This window comes from Eptatretus burgeri, chromosome 3 (assembly GCF_056783735.1).
Source record: "Eptatretus burgeri isolate ZD-2024b chromosome 3, Ebu_testis_v1, whole genome shotgun sequence".
NCBI classification, from domain to species: Eukaryota; Metazoa; Chordata; class Myxini; order Myxiniformes; family Myxinidae; genus Eptatretus; species Eptatretus burgeri.
The window spans coordinates 106,024,023-106,039,577 of record NC_140963.1 but is presented as its reverse complement, the minus strand read 5'-3'; the positions used below and the strand labels follow the sequence as shown (position 1 = coordinate 106,039,577).

Sequence of the window (15,555 nt, the reverse complement as noted above, 5' to 3'; positions counted from 1 at the left end):
TCTCACCTGGAACGTAGTTCTGAGGACCTTATGGGATGGCGCATCCATCCGTCCACAAATACTTGCAACTTCTTCCCTAAAACTTCACATACGTTTTAGATGAAACTTCACCACAACACTCAACACCATGTATGTACCAAAGTTTGTTCATGACATTAAAAAAAACAATCAGGCCCGAAGGGGGTGTACGGGGGTTGCCCCTCAAAGTTGGTATTTGTTCTCTTCTCAGGAACTACACATGCAATTCCGATGAAACTTGACCACAACCTTCATCACCCGTGATGTACCAAAGTTTGTTCACAGCTTTAAAACGAAAAAAAAAATCCATGGGTATTTACTTTCTTCTCCGTTACATATTTTGTGGGTCATCCATTCCTACTAGTGGTTCCCTGGTTATCTTATCCAGCCGCAACCAGGTGAGTGCCCAGGGGTATTGCCCCTACGTTTTAACATCGTCCTCTGCAGGTGTTGTAATTTGCTCAGGTTGCAGGTGATGACTCGGTTACTCTTCACAAAGGACACTGTGGGATCTTTAAAGTCTACCAAATAATGACGGCAGACGGGATGCCCAGTTAACGTCCATCCCATGGATGGTCGAGACATTGATTCCTCTCCCTGCCTGCGAGACATCAATATGACAGTTTGTAGCTCGATCGAGATTCAAACCCAGCCGAGGCAGCGTTAGAGGCTATCATATTTTGTTAGACGACACCTTCATTTATTGCAGAATATTGTGTGAAATATTTGATTGAAAATTCAACTAATTAATCAGCATGCATGTCTTTCTTTCAAAATGGTAGCTATGGGGGTAAGTTAACGCATTGCTCAACTTGCCCCTATTATGTGCCTCAACTTACCATTAATACGTGTTTATTGATCAGCTGTAGTGACGTTAACAAAGCAGCATCACTTATTTCTCCCTTTAAAAATATACAAGTTTTGTGTGCAACTTTGGCCGGCAAAGCATGAAATTGGGGCAAGGTCACGTACATGTCGGTCCTGTCACGGGAAGGCTCCATATTAAGTTTGGTGCACAATAAAACTTGGATAAATCCTTCAAAGGTGAAGTTTCATTGATTGCAACCAAAGTGATACAATCAAAATAATTCAATAATTATTTATGAACAAAATGATTAAATTGTGGAATCCATAACGTACTAAGAAAAGATAGAGGAGTCAAATCATTTCGTTGTTACCTAAGCTACCGAAGGTGGATGGATGTTGTGTTTTCACCCGCTGTTTGTATTGTATGTCTGTCTGTGGGCAGGATATCTCAAAAAGTTGTGCACGGATTCGGACGACATTTCTTGGACAAGTTGTGTGCGTGACGATCAGGAATTGGTTCGATTTTGGTGACGATCTGGCCCATCATCAGTGGGATACCAAATGTAAACTGTTCAGCCTGGTTGAGGTGTTCACTCTCCCAGGTGCCGTTCTAGTTGTTGTTTTGCATTTAATAAATGTTACCGATGAACATGCATTCCCTGTTTTTGAAAATTATTCTCTCATTTCATGTTTCAGTTGCAAAGGAAGATAACGATTGTGGCTCAATTTGCCTGAGACCGATGATCGCCTTACCCCACTGCGCAGGAATGTTGAGCCACTCCACCACCTTTGTCTGTTTTTTGGTGGGCCACCATCCAGAAACCAAAAGTGATGTAGTGAATGTGTTTTTTGACGAAAGCATGGATAGATAATTGCACTTTTATTTGCACCCCTTCACTTTACCTGTACACACTTTCTTTTACTCTGAAGATCCAGGATGTAAAAAATTGGCTCATCTTATCTCACTCTCCCCTGCAATTACACAAAACAGTCCTCTCGGCTCTGTTCACTTGGGGTTTTGTGTTAAGTGTTGTACGAGTGATCGTGCTGCTCCGTTTCTTGTTTCCACCTCTTACCTCCTATTCGGTGCACCTGTTGCACGTCTCAGGTATCCACCGAAGCCAGCCGGACGGCAGGCAGAATCTGACTCACTGCAGGTACAGCTGGCATGTCTACCCTTGGTCGGCCCGGTGTCATTGGCTACCTGGAGTGGCTTTGTTACATGAACCTGCTCTCCGTTTCGACCTTCCATGGTTCGTTGGTTTTTGTGTTGGTTTGCGGGTGCCAGCAGTGACCACTATTTTCGTTGTGTCTGTGTGTCTGTCTGTTTGTCTGTTTGTGACTCTCTCCAGAGCATAGCTCCGTGACGTTTGATGCGATCTTGATGAAACTTGGACACAAGCTAGATATCATGCTCGAGTTGTGTCTTTTGTATGAGGGGCGTCCCACGCCCCTTGCGGGCGGAGACACGTCCACTTGAACTTTTTATTTATTTATTTTTTTCTCGATTTTTTTTCTCTCGCAATTTCATTTCCTAGAAGCTGTGCATAATGTCCAAAAGTACAACATATAAAAAAATCCGATTTGATTTGGTCAATTTTGATGGAAGAGATAGGTTTTTACGGTAGGGCTTCCTCAAAAAGCTTCCACTGACTCAATTGTACCTATCGTGGCATTGTTCAATAATGCCCTCGAACCATCGTCACCTCCCGGCTAGTTTCTTTCCTTTTTTACATCTTTAGATCATCGAAAACATAATTCCCACTCAAACTTTATTCTGCATTGAATCCCCTTTTTATTCCTGAGATTTATCACTTGGTAATTAAGGCTCGCCTTATTATTTTTCAAATGAAGACATTTGCAAATTGAACACTGTAATTTGAATACAAAACAGAAATTTTAACCATGCATAATGACGCTCGTTTCTGCCACAAGTATGGTAATTAACAAACATGCGATGTGTGCCTCGGAGTTGATGTAACCCATCACCCACTCCCTCATCCCACCCCCCATGCATCACCCCCCCCCATGTGCACTCCCCACCCCCATAAACCAATGATTTCTTCCCAGTTGAAAACTTTATGGTAATTTAGGGCGATTTGTCCTTTTGTTTAGAGGCAAATACTGTGCTGTTTATCATGGAGTATGGTAGTACTCCATATGTAGGGATGGCACAGAAAAAAAATGGCTGCCACGTCCAATGTGTAAATGATAATAACATCAAACAGGATGGTGCACAGGTAATGCATTTACCTTTCGATTATCAGCCCAACTATAAACTGTGAACCGATTGGTACTTTGCCGGTATAGTAAGGCTTTACATCACAAAGTGTGCCATCCCTCGAATGAACGTTCATCAAGGACCAACTCTTCTGGCATGAGCTGGTGGACCTTAAAGATATCACGGTCTCTTTCGTGGAAAGTGGAGGTGAGGTATCATCGGCACCCAGAATAAATGGCATATTTCTGCCACTTTGGTTTGAACGTTAGACCTGGTCAACGTTTGAACGTCGTGAAAGGCTTGTGCCAAAAATGTTCCCCATCTGACCCCTTGCACGGGGGGGGGGGGGGGTCACAAGAAGGTGGGAATCACTACTGCCTTGAAAGAAGTAGTTGTAGTAGAGACTAAATATGTAATAAATAGATGGCTCTTTTCCATTAGGCTGGACGACAGAATAATAGTGCGTCCTTGTTTGGACGTGCCAGTTGCTGTTCCTTTCTGCAACCATTTATGTTTCAAAATTAAAAATTAAAAAAGGTTACATGTTTCTCCATCGTGTCTGGATGTAAGGGAATTTGATTATACTTCTTCCGTTGTATGTACCACATGGCTGCAGGTAGAATAATTTACTGGGGTAGAAGGTAGAATAATTTAATTGCATCTGTGCTGCTAATGCAGTGCCCCCCTTGTAGGTTATAGCAGGAATTTATAAATCTGTCCCAGGTGCCGGTGACGGCTCGCCTACTCTCCTCGAAGGACACTGTGGACTTTTGACCTCCAGTAATTAGTGCCAGCAGATGGGACGCCCATATTAACTTCCATCGAGGGACTTGTGCACACCTTGGTCAATGACCTTACCTGTGGAACACCATGTTGAGAGTTTATAGCTGGGCCGAGATTCAAACCCAGGCTAAGTAGCTTAGAGGTGAGTATATATATATATATATATATATATATATATATATATATATATATATATATATATATATATATATATATATATATATATATATATATATATATATACCTCCAGCCTATCCTGCCAGCCCAGAAAATTTGATCAAGTACTTATTTCCAAATAACTTCACCACTACAAAGTCTATCTTACTAATTTTGTCCCGTGCAAATGTCTGATTTTTTGCTGCTGATTTTTAATTTAGCAGCAGGAGAGCTTATTTGGAGTGAGCTTCTGGTGTCTGAGTCGTGTGGTCTTGTTTGATCCGACACATTTGGATCTGAGTAAAACTTTCTTAATAGGGCACTCTATCTTGGAACACACATCCTTTAATAGGCCGGGTTCAGCAGCTGCTTATTCTGAAATTTCTGAACCGAGCATTCCATTATATCTTTGACAAAACTCATATTTTGGCCAATATTGTCATATTAAACCAACGTAGTCCTTCCGGCAGGTTCCCAGTCGAACTCCTCCACGGATCATGAATGGGGTTGATTCCCTTGTGTTCTACGGTATTGTGAGAATTTATCCTGATGTATAAACTCTATAAGTGAGTCTTCAACAAAAGATCATAATTGAATAATTTTATTTGTCATGAAAAATAGTGATGGATGAATGTCATTGATTGGTGCGTGAACATCGTGCAGTTACACACCGTATCGACTAACTCATCCATTCCCAAAAGTCTACATCTGCGTCGGTATTTTTTTCAACATCAAACTCTGCATCCTTTCCAGTATATCTATCAGCGTAATGATATACATCTCAAATAGTGACAGTTGCTTGTATTTATCCATGTTTGCACAATTGTCTTCCTTGCATTCCGCCTTTCACGTTCTTTACTGCTGCTTAGTACTCTTGCTACCAATCTTTCTCTGTCTTTCTGTCCATCCAGTTTTGTTGACTGCACCAAAGACAGAGAAACCATAGCCACGGCCAAAGAATTTCCGGAAATCATATCCTCCCCAGCGGCTGTCGGCCATTTCGTACGGCAGTGACATGATCCTAAATACATCTCTGACTTAATGTGGCTAAAAATGCCTGTACAGTCGACGTGCTGTGCTGAGATCGGAAATGCGTACACTCGATATGCCGCGTCCTCACCGCCTGCTAAGGAGAGAGAGGCGAGGGCATGTCGTGCACAAAACGTGCCAGGCTCCGCAACCTCTACCCCACCAATGGCTTATTAAGTGCAATTTTGGCGTGTGAGAGGGGGCAGTGGAGCTTGGCGCCATGGGTGCTGTAATTAATAGACGTTCCCAAAATAATATCGTTAATAAAGCGTGAGTTTACACACCAGACATGGCATCAGCCCGGCAAGTATTGCCCAGACTTGTGGCATCCTGGCCGCTCTCGAAATGTAACCATGACCGCTCCCTCGACTACGTTTTTTGCACCAATAAGAATTTTCTGTGAGATGTTTCGGCAACTAAATAGGCAAATGATTGCTCAAAGACTGACGTGCATCGGGACAGCACAGGCAAGTAAAAGGACTTGCATTTATTTTTTCCCGGTGATCTAAGGCTCAAAGTGGAGCGTGTACATAAATCCCATACACGACAAAAACATTCACAGATGTCAGTGTACTTTCATGTGAATCATGAGGACATTATAGTGGAACAGTGGACAAACTTGCGTGTTATAAATGTGATTTGAACATGGAGTTTTGAGCACTATGAACCATTGGCTCACAAGGGAAGGTTAAACAGGCCAATTGAGGCTGAATTTGTTCAAAAAATTTGTTCTTTTGTTTATTTTTCTTCTACATTTTGGAGAGAATTTTATTTGAATTGTATACATTGAGGGATAGTTGTATTGTGGTGGGAAGGGGAACCAACAGTTGGAAATTATGCAAAATGAAAATGTTGGTAATAACAATGGTGTCAAAGTAAAATTTCACGAGATTAATTTTTTTATTTTTTTACATTTTAAGTGAGCTCTTTGCCTGTAGACGGTACAAGTACGTCATGATCAGTGAAAATGAGGCCACAAAGAGGAATAAGAGAACTGAAAATAAGCATGCATGTGAATGGCTGCAGCAAACCACCAAGAAAGACACAAAATAATTGTGGCAAAGCAACGATAATTGCGGGGGGCCCAATAGCCACGCATGTGTATAACACGCAGCAATGGCGGCAGTAATGACGACTCCGGAGGCTTAATTCTCTATCCTTGGGGATCGCTGATGGCGAATGAGGCAGCCATGGGTGGGGAAACGTCTGCAGCATGCTCTGAAATGAACGGAAACCAGAACGGGCGAGTGCGCCTTCCCAAAACACTGGGATTTTCTCAGCGGTGCTGGCAATCAGAGCGTGACACTTTGTTTGATATTCTACCAGGCCAGTTCCACTGCCAAATTGCATATATATATATATATATATATATATATATATATATATATATATATATATATATATATGTATATATAATGCCTATAGAAAGTCTACACCCCCTTTAAAAATTTTCACCTTTTTGTTGCCTTGTAGCCTGGAATTAAATTGTAAATAAAGGTGGAAAAAAGTCTTGGTTGGATAAGTGTCCACCGCCCTTATAATAGCAATTTTAAATTATCTCAGGTGCAACCAATCATCTTCAAAATCACACACCAAGTTAATTGGCCTCCACCTGTATTAAATGGTCGTGATTCTGATGATTTCTGAATAAAATCAGCTGTTCCTGTAGGTTTCCTCTGCCGGGTAGTGCATTTCACAGCAAAATCTCAACCATGAGTACTAAGAAGCTTTCAAAAGACCTCTGGGATAAAATTGTGGAAAGGCACAGATCAGGGGATGGGTATAAAAATATTTTAAAGGCCTTGAATATCCCTTGGAGCACAGTCAAGACAATCATTAAGAAGTGAAAGGCGTATGGTACCACTGAGACCCTGCCTTGATCAACCTGTCCCTCCAAACTGGATGACCAAGCAAGGAGGAGACTGATCAGAGAGGCCACAAAGAAGAGGCTAATGGAAACTTTGAAAGAGCTACACACCTTTATGGCAAAGACTGGTCACTGTGTGCACGTGACAACAATACCCCAAGCACTCCACAAGTCTGGCCTGTATGGTAGGGTGGCAAGGAGGAAGCCATCACTCAAAAAAGGCCACCTTGAGTGCCATTTGAGGTATGCAAAAAAAACACCGGAGATTCTGAAGCCATGTAGCAAAAAGTTTTGTGGACTGATAAAACCAAGATGGAACTTTCGGCCTAAATGCAAAATGTTCCGTTTGGTGTAAACCCAACACAGCACATCACCCAAAGAACACCATCACTTCTGTGAAGCATGGTGGTGGCAGCATCATATTATGGGGATGTTTCTCATCAGCAGGGACTGTGGCACTTGTCAGGATAGAAGGGAAATGGATGGAGCAAAATTTAGTAAAATCCAAGAGGAAAATCTCCTCCACTCTGCAAGAAAGCTGAAATTGGGACGGAAGTTCATTTTTCAGCATGACAACGGCCCAAAGCACACAGCTAAATCTACACTGAAGTGGCTCAGGAACAAAAGGATAAATGTCCTTGATTGGCCCAGTCAGAGCCCCCGACCTAAATCCAATCGAAAATCTGTGACATGACTTGAAGATTTCTGTCCATCAACGCTCCCCATGCAACTTGACTGAGTTTGAACAATTTTGCGCAGAAGAATGGACAAATATTGCCCAATCAAGGTGTGCAAAGTTGGTGGAGACCAATCCCAACAGACTCATAGTTGTAAATACTGTCAAAGGTGCTTCCACCAAGTATTAACTCAGGGGGGTAGACACTTATCCAAACAAGATATTCTAGTTTTGTATTTTTAATTGATTTTTTGAAATTTGTAGAATTTGTTTTTCACTTGGATGTTGTTGGTTACGATCTGTAAATAAAGGTAGTAAAAGTCTCATTTAATGCAATTTAATTCCAGGCTGTAAGGCAACAAAAGGTGAAAAATTTGAAAGTGGTGTCGACTTTCTATAGGCACTGTATAATCGTACTACTTATTTCGTATGTAGCACAAGGCTGTAGGTTATCATCATCAACTGAGGGTGCGGCTATGCCACTGATGCAGTGCCCTCTGTAGGTTAGAGCAGGTATTTAGGAATTTCTCCAGGGTGTCAGCGATAGCTTGCCTATTATTAATGAAGGACAAAGTGGGATCTTCAATGTCCACCATCTTTTGGACCATCCACCATCTGCTGGCATCTTCAATGCCAGCAGATTAGACGCCAGATTAACATCCACCTGAGGGACGGCACACATATTGATGAATCGCTCTGCCTGTGAAACACCCAGCTGACAGTTTATAGATGGGCCGAGATTCGAACTTTGACTCGGCTACTTAGTCGCATGGGCATACTTCTGGGCCATCATATGACGACGACAACGAGGACTACTACTACTACTACTACTTTGCATATGCAGCTGAAAGGTGTAGTGACCCCATTGGGGGTTGACTGTTTTACACTTTGTTCCCTTGGGATAGGGGGAACGTGAGGTTAGGGCAGGAATTTTAGATTTTTTTTTACTATGGTGCCAGTAATTGCTGGCATACACTTCACAAAGGACACCGTGAGATCTTCAACGTCCACCAACTAATGCCAGCAGATGAGACGCCAGATTTACAGTCCATCGAAGGGACAGCACACACAATGATGAATCTCCCTGCCTGTGAAACACCTGGATGACAGTTTATAGCTGGGCCAAGATTCAAACCTAGGCAAGACATCTTCGAGGTATTGGCTGTGTGCATACCTCTTGGCCTTCCTGCCAGGCAATATTTCATATCCTGTATGTATATACAAGGTGAGTCAAAAGTCTGGAAATGGAACCCCAGGAAGGATAGGAAAAAAAAACTCCTGTTTCCTTACTTTTGACAGTATAGTACTGCACTGTGTGTCGGTATATATATATATATATATATATATATATATATATATATATATATATATATATATATATATATATATATATATATATATATATATATATATATACATATTTATATATATATATATATACATATTTATATATATATATATATATATACTTATTTATATATATTTATATATATATTTATTTATATATATATTTATATATATATATATATATATATATATATATATATATATATATATATATATATATATGTTTATATTTATATATATATATATTTATATATATATTTATATTTATATATATATTTATATATATTTATATTTATATATATATATATATATTTATATTTATATATATTTATATTTATATATATTTATATATATATATATATATATATATATATATATATATATATATATATATATATATATATATATATATATATATATATATATATTTATATATATATTTATATATATATTTATATATATATATATTTATATATATATTTTTATATATATTTATATATATTTATATTTATATATATATATATATATATATTTATATATATATATTTTTTATATATATATTGTTGTGGATTTTCGCCCGTTCGGCGTGCAGCCGACCGCCTTTAGCTAAAATGCGGCCGCGCGTGCCCACCGAACGAGCAATCTAGTCGCAGCTTTTCGGATCAATGCCGAAACCCAGCTACAGGTGTTGTTAACGACACCATAAACCAGCCAACTCTTCTGTCCACGCACTACAGGGTTGATCGCCGAATTGTCGATGTACCTAATTATTCGCGCAGACAGAAATGTCGGGGATTTACACCTCAACGGAGCCTGCACGAAAACGAGCCGCTTTAAGCAGCTCGTTCCACTTGCGATTGCCGAGCGGATTTATATCGCCAAGCCCCGTCAGACCAGATGTACGTTGTATCGGCTGTTAATCAGCCAGCTAATTATTCCGAACGCAATTATGGCAGGAAAGGACGCAACGAGCAGGTGACATTTCAACAATGGGGACATTTATTTTTACATGTATGCAATGAATGGGGGGTATGGGGACAAGACACGAGTAAAAACCTACAGCCGAGATCTATGTATTACGTACATGCACTTACAACAATTCTACTTGGTAGACAAGGTGCCACAGACTTTCATGCAAAAACCCCAGAAAAGAAAAATAGAACTGGGCTCGTAAGCCTTTAATGTTCCTCGGAGCTGGGATGACCGAGGGAGCTCTGCAAGGCCGGGCAGGTTACCTTTCTTGCCCTTGAGGCGACTCGATGGGTCTTTTGGTCGGCGACCCTCCGTATGTCTCGGTTGTCAAAGCGGCAGCTGTTGTAACTGCGGCTTAGTTGGTCCAGGACCTAGCAGCATGGCCTGGTCGATCGGGCCTGGCCGACGACGCTTCAGAGGAGCGAACGGGCCTTGCTCTTTTAGAGTTGATGCTTTTTAAGAGCCCGCTCACTCCTCAGCGTGGCTCGACCGACTCGGGGCCCAATCGCTCGGACCGTCACGTAGCTTGCTGGTGACTTCTCTCTGGTTGGCGACCTCTCTCCGGCTGCCGACTTCGCTGCTGACTCCAATGGCCAACAACGACCAACAACTTGGTGACTTGGCTGGCTCCAATGACAAACGAACTCCACTCCTTCGACCAACAGCAACTTGACTGGACTCATCAACTCGACTGCCTCCACCGACCAACTCTACTGCCTCCACCGACCAACTCTACTGCCTCCACCGACCAACTCTACTGCCTCCACCGACCAACTCTACTGCCTCCACCGACCAACTCTACTGCCTCCACCGACCAACTCTACTGCCTCCACCGCCCAACTCTACTGCCTCCACCGACCAACTCTACTGCCTCCACCGACCAACTCTACTGCCTCCACCGACCAACTCTACTGCCTCCACCGACCAACTCTACTGCCTCCACCGACCAACTCTACTGCCTCCACCGACCAACTCTACTGCCTCCACCGACCAACTCTACTGCCTCCACCGACCAACTCGACTGCCTCCACCGACCAACTCATCTCCTCCGACGAACTCTACTCTCGGCGTCGAAACGCGCCTTTTTATAGTCCGGAGGGGTGAAGCCGCTGTATGCTTCGCCACCCGAAAGCGGCGCTTGCCCCTTTCACCCTTGAACTTTCACCCCCGGCTGGCTCCACCCCTTTCGTCGTTTGATCCATTTTGCAAGTCATGCGCGGTCCTGTTTGAAATCACTTTGCCACTGTCGAGGATGCCATCGTGTTCGTTTGTGGAGATGTTGTTTGTTGGGGATGTTGTTGCTGGTGAAAAGATGGCGGCGCCGTGGAGATGCTGGTGAGGAGATGTCGGTGGTTGTGGCGAAGGTGGTGAGGAGATGTTGGCGGTTGTGGAGAAGGTGGTGAGGAGTTGATTGTTTAAAATAAAGATAGAGAAGAATAACACTACCTCAAGATTCACAGCCCGGCACACGAATAAATTCCCGTTCTACATCGGTGGGGAAATCTAACCTGGACACACACTTATCCACATAACTGATATTCGGGGAACCTGAATGGTGTTCTGTGAATTTCCACAACCGTAACAATATATATATATATATATATATATATATATATATATATATATATATATATATATATATATATATATTATTGTTGCAAATTTGCGTGCGATCGGCCGCGTAACTCGAATCGTGACCGCGTCGCCCACTGGTCGGACAATTGTCGTGACCCTCCTTGGAACTACTGCCAGGAGCTAGTCACGGGTGGGGGTTTAACCTCACCACGATCGTGCCAATTGCCCACCCGCACAGGATAGGGTTGCTCGCCAAATTCGACCTACCTAAGTACCTGCGCGAGTAGTCGACCGGGCGATCGTACCTCGCCGCAGGTCGGCCGAGGACATAAACCGCTTAAGCGATCCATTCCGTGCTACAGTGATAACCGAGCGGTGTTATCGCCGACCTCGAGGGATGTGATTCTGTTTACCGGGTGCTTACACCCCTCTACCAATTTCTTCCATGATGCAAGATGGCACTTTCAAAACAGGGAATAGGACGCAACGAACGGGAAACAGTTCAATCAGCACATTTATTAGACATTGCACGTAGTTACAGTCACAGCAATGAATCATGCACGTATGTACAGTCAAAGCAAGCAGATAAAAGAATTGCCACCGAATAAAGCGTTTTATTCGCACACACAGTCACTTAAACAAGTCTACTTACTAGACGGCGCCACCACATGCATTTATACAAAAAGCAAAGAAAAGCCACCCCCAAAGACAAGGGTGGCAGACAGGTCCGTGGACCGAATGTGCCGTGGAGCCTGGATGAACGGTCAGGCCCATGAGACCAAAGGGTCTTACCCGCGCCCTCGTGGCGCGACGGTGGGCAGGTCGCGACGTCTACTCCCCCACGGCCTGGCGTGGCCGCCCCTGTCCTCGGGCACCCGGCTTGGTCGGTGAGCTCTCCCTGGCGTTCTCCACCCGGATGCGCAGGATCGCGCCACACAGCAGGCACCACGGAACGGACGGGGTTATCGGCGCTCTCTCAGCGCGGATGCTCGGTATGGGGGGAATTGCTGGTGCTCTCTCAGCACGTCGATGCCCTCTTAGCCAGTCGATGCTCTTTTAGCGAGTTGACACTCAAACGAGTACCCTGGACCGCCTTAGCTCTGGAAAACTCTCCCTGACTGTGGTCTCCACTTCGCCCCTTTTCCCGGCGGTGGTCTCCACGTAGCCCTCTGGTTTGCCTCCGAGCCCCTCTCCGCATCCCTGCTCCGTTCACCAACTCTCGCTCTGACACCACGACCATCTCCCCACAACCGGCTGACTTGAGCTCCGTTCACCAACACTGGCAACCGACCCACCGACATTTCTCTCGACACTGCCTCGAGCTCCGTAAAACCGACTGGCCCTGAGCTCCATAAAACCGACTGGCCCTGAGCTCCGTTATGCTCACCCTTTTATAGGGCTGGGTAAGTGAGAATCGACCCTTGCCCTTTGACCTCCGACCCCCGGAGAGTGGACATGGTAGAAATCACCGAAGCTTCGTTCTGACAGCGCGACCTCTGACCCCTGGAAAGCCGACGTGTTAGAAATCACCGACGCGCTCGGTCTGACAGCTCGACCTTCGACCCTGGAAAGCCGACGTCGTGGAAATCACCGACGCGCTTGGTCTGACAGCTCGACCTTCGACCCCCGGAAAGCCGACGTCGTAGAAATCACCAAAACACTCGCTTGACAGCGTGACCCCTGACCCCGGCAGAGCCGATGTGTGTAATTCACCAAGGCTTCGCCTCGACAGCGCGGCTTCGTCCCGGCCAAGCCGATGTGTGTAAATTCACCGAAGCTTCGCCTCGACAGCGCGGCTTCGTCCCGGCCGAGCCGATGTGTGTAAATTCACCGAGGCTTCGCCTCGACAGCGCGGCTTCGTCCCAGCCGAGCCGATGTCTGTAAATTCACCGAGGCTTCGCCTCGACAGCGCGACCTTTGACCCCGGAAAAGCGGACGTCGCGGGAATCATCGGAGCGCTCGTCCTGACAGCGGGAACTCCGACCCCGGCAAAGCGGACGTGATAGAAATCATCGGAGCGCTCGTCCTGACAGCGTGAACTCCGACCCCAGCAAAGCGGACGTGGTAGAAATCATCAGAGCGCTCGTCCTGACAGCGTGAACTCCGACTCAGGCAAAGCGGACGTGGTAGAAATCATCGGAGCGCTCGTCCTGACAGTCTGAACTCCGACCCCGGCAAAGCGGACGTGGTAGAAATCATCGGAGCGCTCGTCCTGAGAGCATGAAGATGGCGTTGTCTCTGGGATGGAGACCTAAAGAAAAACCCTCCCATCCCGTGATTCAACGGCGTAAACAGGAATGATGGTTGGGGCGGGTCTGGCAGAAAGCAACGTAAACAGTCCCCACCCGCGATAGCGGGGGAGGGGGCGCACGAGGGCGAATGAGTCATGCCAGAAGTGAGGCGGGTTGAGAGGGATAAGAGGGGGACCCTGTGCTTGGCTCGGGTTGGTTCTGGTTAGTCTTGGGTGAGCCTTCGGGGTTCATCAGGCTCGTGTTCTGGTGGCTTTTGTTCTGCTTGGTGGAGTTGGTTGCTCTGCTTCGTGACCTCATCATTGTTCGGCTGGCTCTTCTTGGTGTGTGGAACTCTTCGTGGTCTCTGCTTGGTTCCCAGTTTGGTGTGACTTCTTGGCCTCATCTTGGTCGGTGGTTCTTCAGGGAAGCGACGCATCGGGTCGGGAAGGATCGGCGCCTCGTCTCACCAGCACGTGGTCCGGAGCGCGAGGGGATCCGCGGGAGCTCGGAGAGGATCGTGGCTCGCGGTGATTGGGTCCTGCTAGCCCACGCTGGTGCCCGGTCCAAACAGCTTGAAGACCACACGAGGTGGAAAGGTCCGAGGCTGTCCCTGGGCTTCAGCTCATCTGTCCCTCCGAGCTGAAGTCCGCATTAAAGGCATCAGCCACCATTTATTGGGTGTGTGTGTGTGTGTGTGTGTGTGTGTGTGTGTGTGTGTGTGTGTGTGTGTGTGTGTGTGTGTGTGTGTGTGTGTGTGTGTGTGTGTGTGTGTATATGCGTATGTGTGTCTGTGGGCCCGTCTAACAGGTAGAAAACTGTTAAGTGTTTTGTTTGCTGAATATACTTGCATTTATTGTATTCAGTATAGTTCTGCTCTTCTGTGTTCCCCAGCTCCCCATTATTACTGTATAAATAAACCCCAATTGTTAAATGTATCAGCTCGTTTTGTGTTTCTTTCATTAGCTCGACATGACGCATGTTTGAGGATTAGTGTTCGTAACTTGTTCATTTGGTCTGGCCCAACTTTGTTAATTCCGCTCGGTTACGCCGGATCCGAGTTGGCGATAGCGACTCGATTCGGACAAAGTCGGCCGAGGGTGAACTTCCCCGGTAGTCGGACCACGTGGCTACTTAGATAAATTAAAAAGTTGGCAATCGACCCTACCCCACGTGGTCTATCCATTGGCGAACTTCGGTCCAGTCAGGACCCGTCCGCTCCGGACTTATCCAGAGGACGACCTTTACGTTCCGGGTGATCTGTCGAGCCGGCTCGCGGCTCCCTCTAGCGGTTGTGCTCACGGTTGACCCCCAGCCCCGTAACAATATGTATGTATGTATATATATATATATATATATATATATATATATATATATATATATATATATATATATATATACATACATATAGATATATTTTGGGTTGGCTTCCAAACTCATGGGGGTGGGAGGGTGTGGGTGAATAATGTATGTACCATAAAGGTATAAGTGAGTTTGCAAGACGAACCGTTCGTACTTGAAAACTGAGGCCTACATCACTTAAAGCATGCCTATTGCCTATATACTGTATTTTGGAAGATCAGCAACACCATCTTTATCTCATACATGGAGTTGTATAACCTGTGAAATGTGGAAATGAGATTGTGTTCCTACCCATGGAAGATGAAGAATTGGATTTGGGGACCATTAATATTTCTTTTGTGCTTCATCCTTCCAAAAATCTGTTCACTGGTCTGGTAGTTGACTTACATGTAGGCAATCAATCATTCCTCTTGCACATTCTAACAGGTATGCTAAATATATCTCGCCGATTCAACATACCTAGTTAGCTGGCCTACAAAGTCTGCATGTTTTTGTTTTTTTACACTGTGCAATG

The 15,555-nt window shown here is 44.8% G+C and overlaps 1 protein-coding gene across 4 annotated transcripts in view; it reads left to right on the top strand.

Annotated features, from left to right (window-relative positions):
* The window catches only part of LOC147030596 (uncharacterized), a 94,301-nt gene that overhangs the window by 32,831 nt on the left and 45,915 nt on the right, over positions 1–15,555 (top strand). For 3 of the 4 annotated variants that reach the window (XR_015056453.1, XM_085874828.1, XM_085874830.1), the window contains 3 exons: positions 1,268–1,427; positions 1,522–1,628; positions 1,934–2,078. Coding sequence is in view for 2 of the 4 variants with exons in the window: in XM_085874828.1 (XP_085730954.1) it covers positions 1,268–1,328 (61 nt within the window). In the remaining 2 variants the exon portion in view is untranslated. The remainder of the gene's footprint in view (positions 1–1,267; positions 1,428–1,521; positions 1,629–1,933; positions 2,079–15,555) is intronic. The other variant, XM_085874829.1, reaches the window with a different exon arrangement.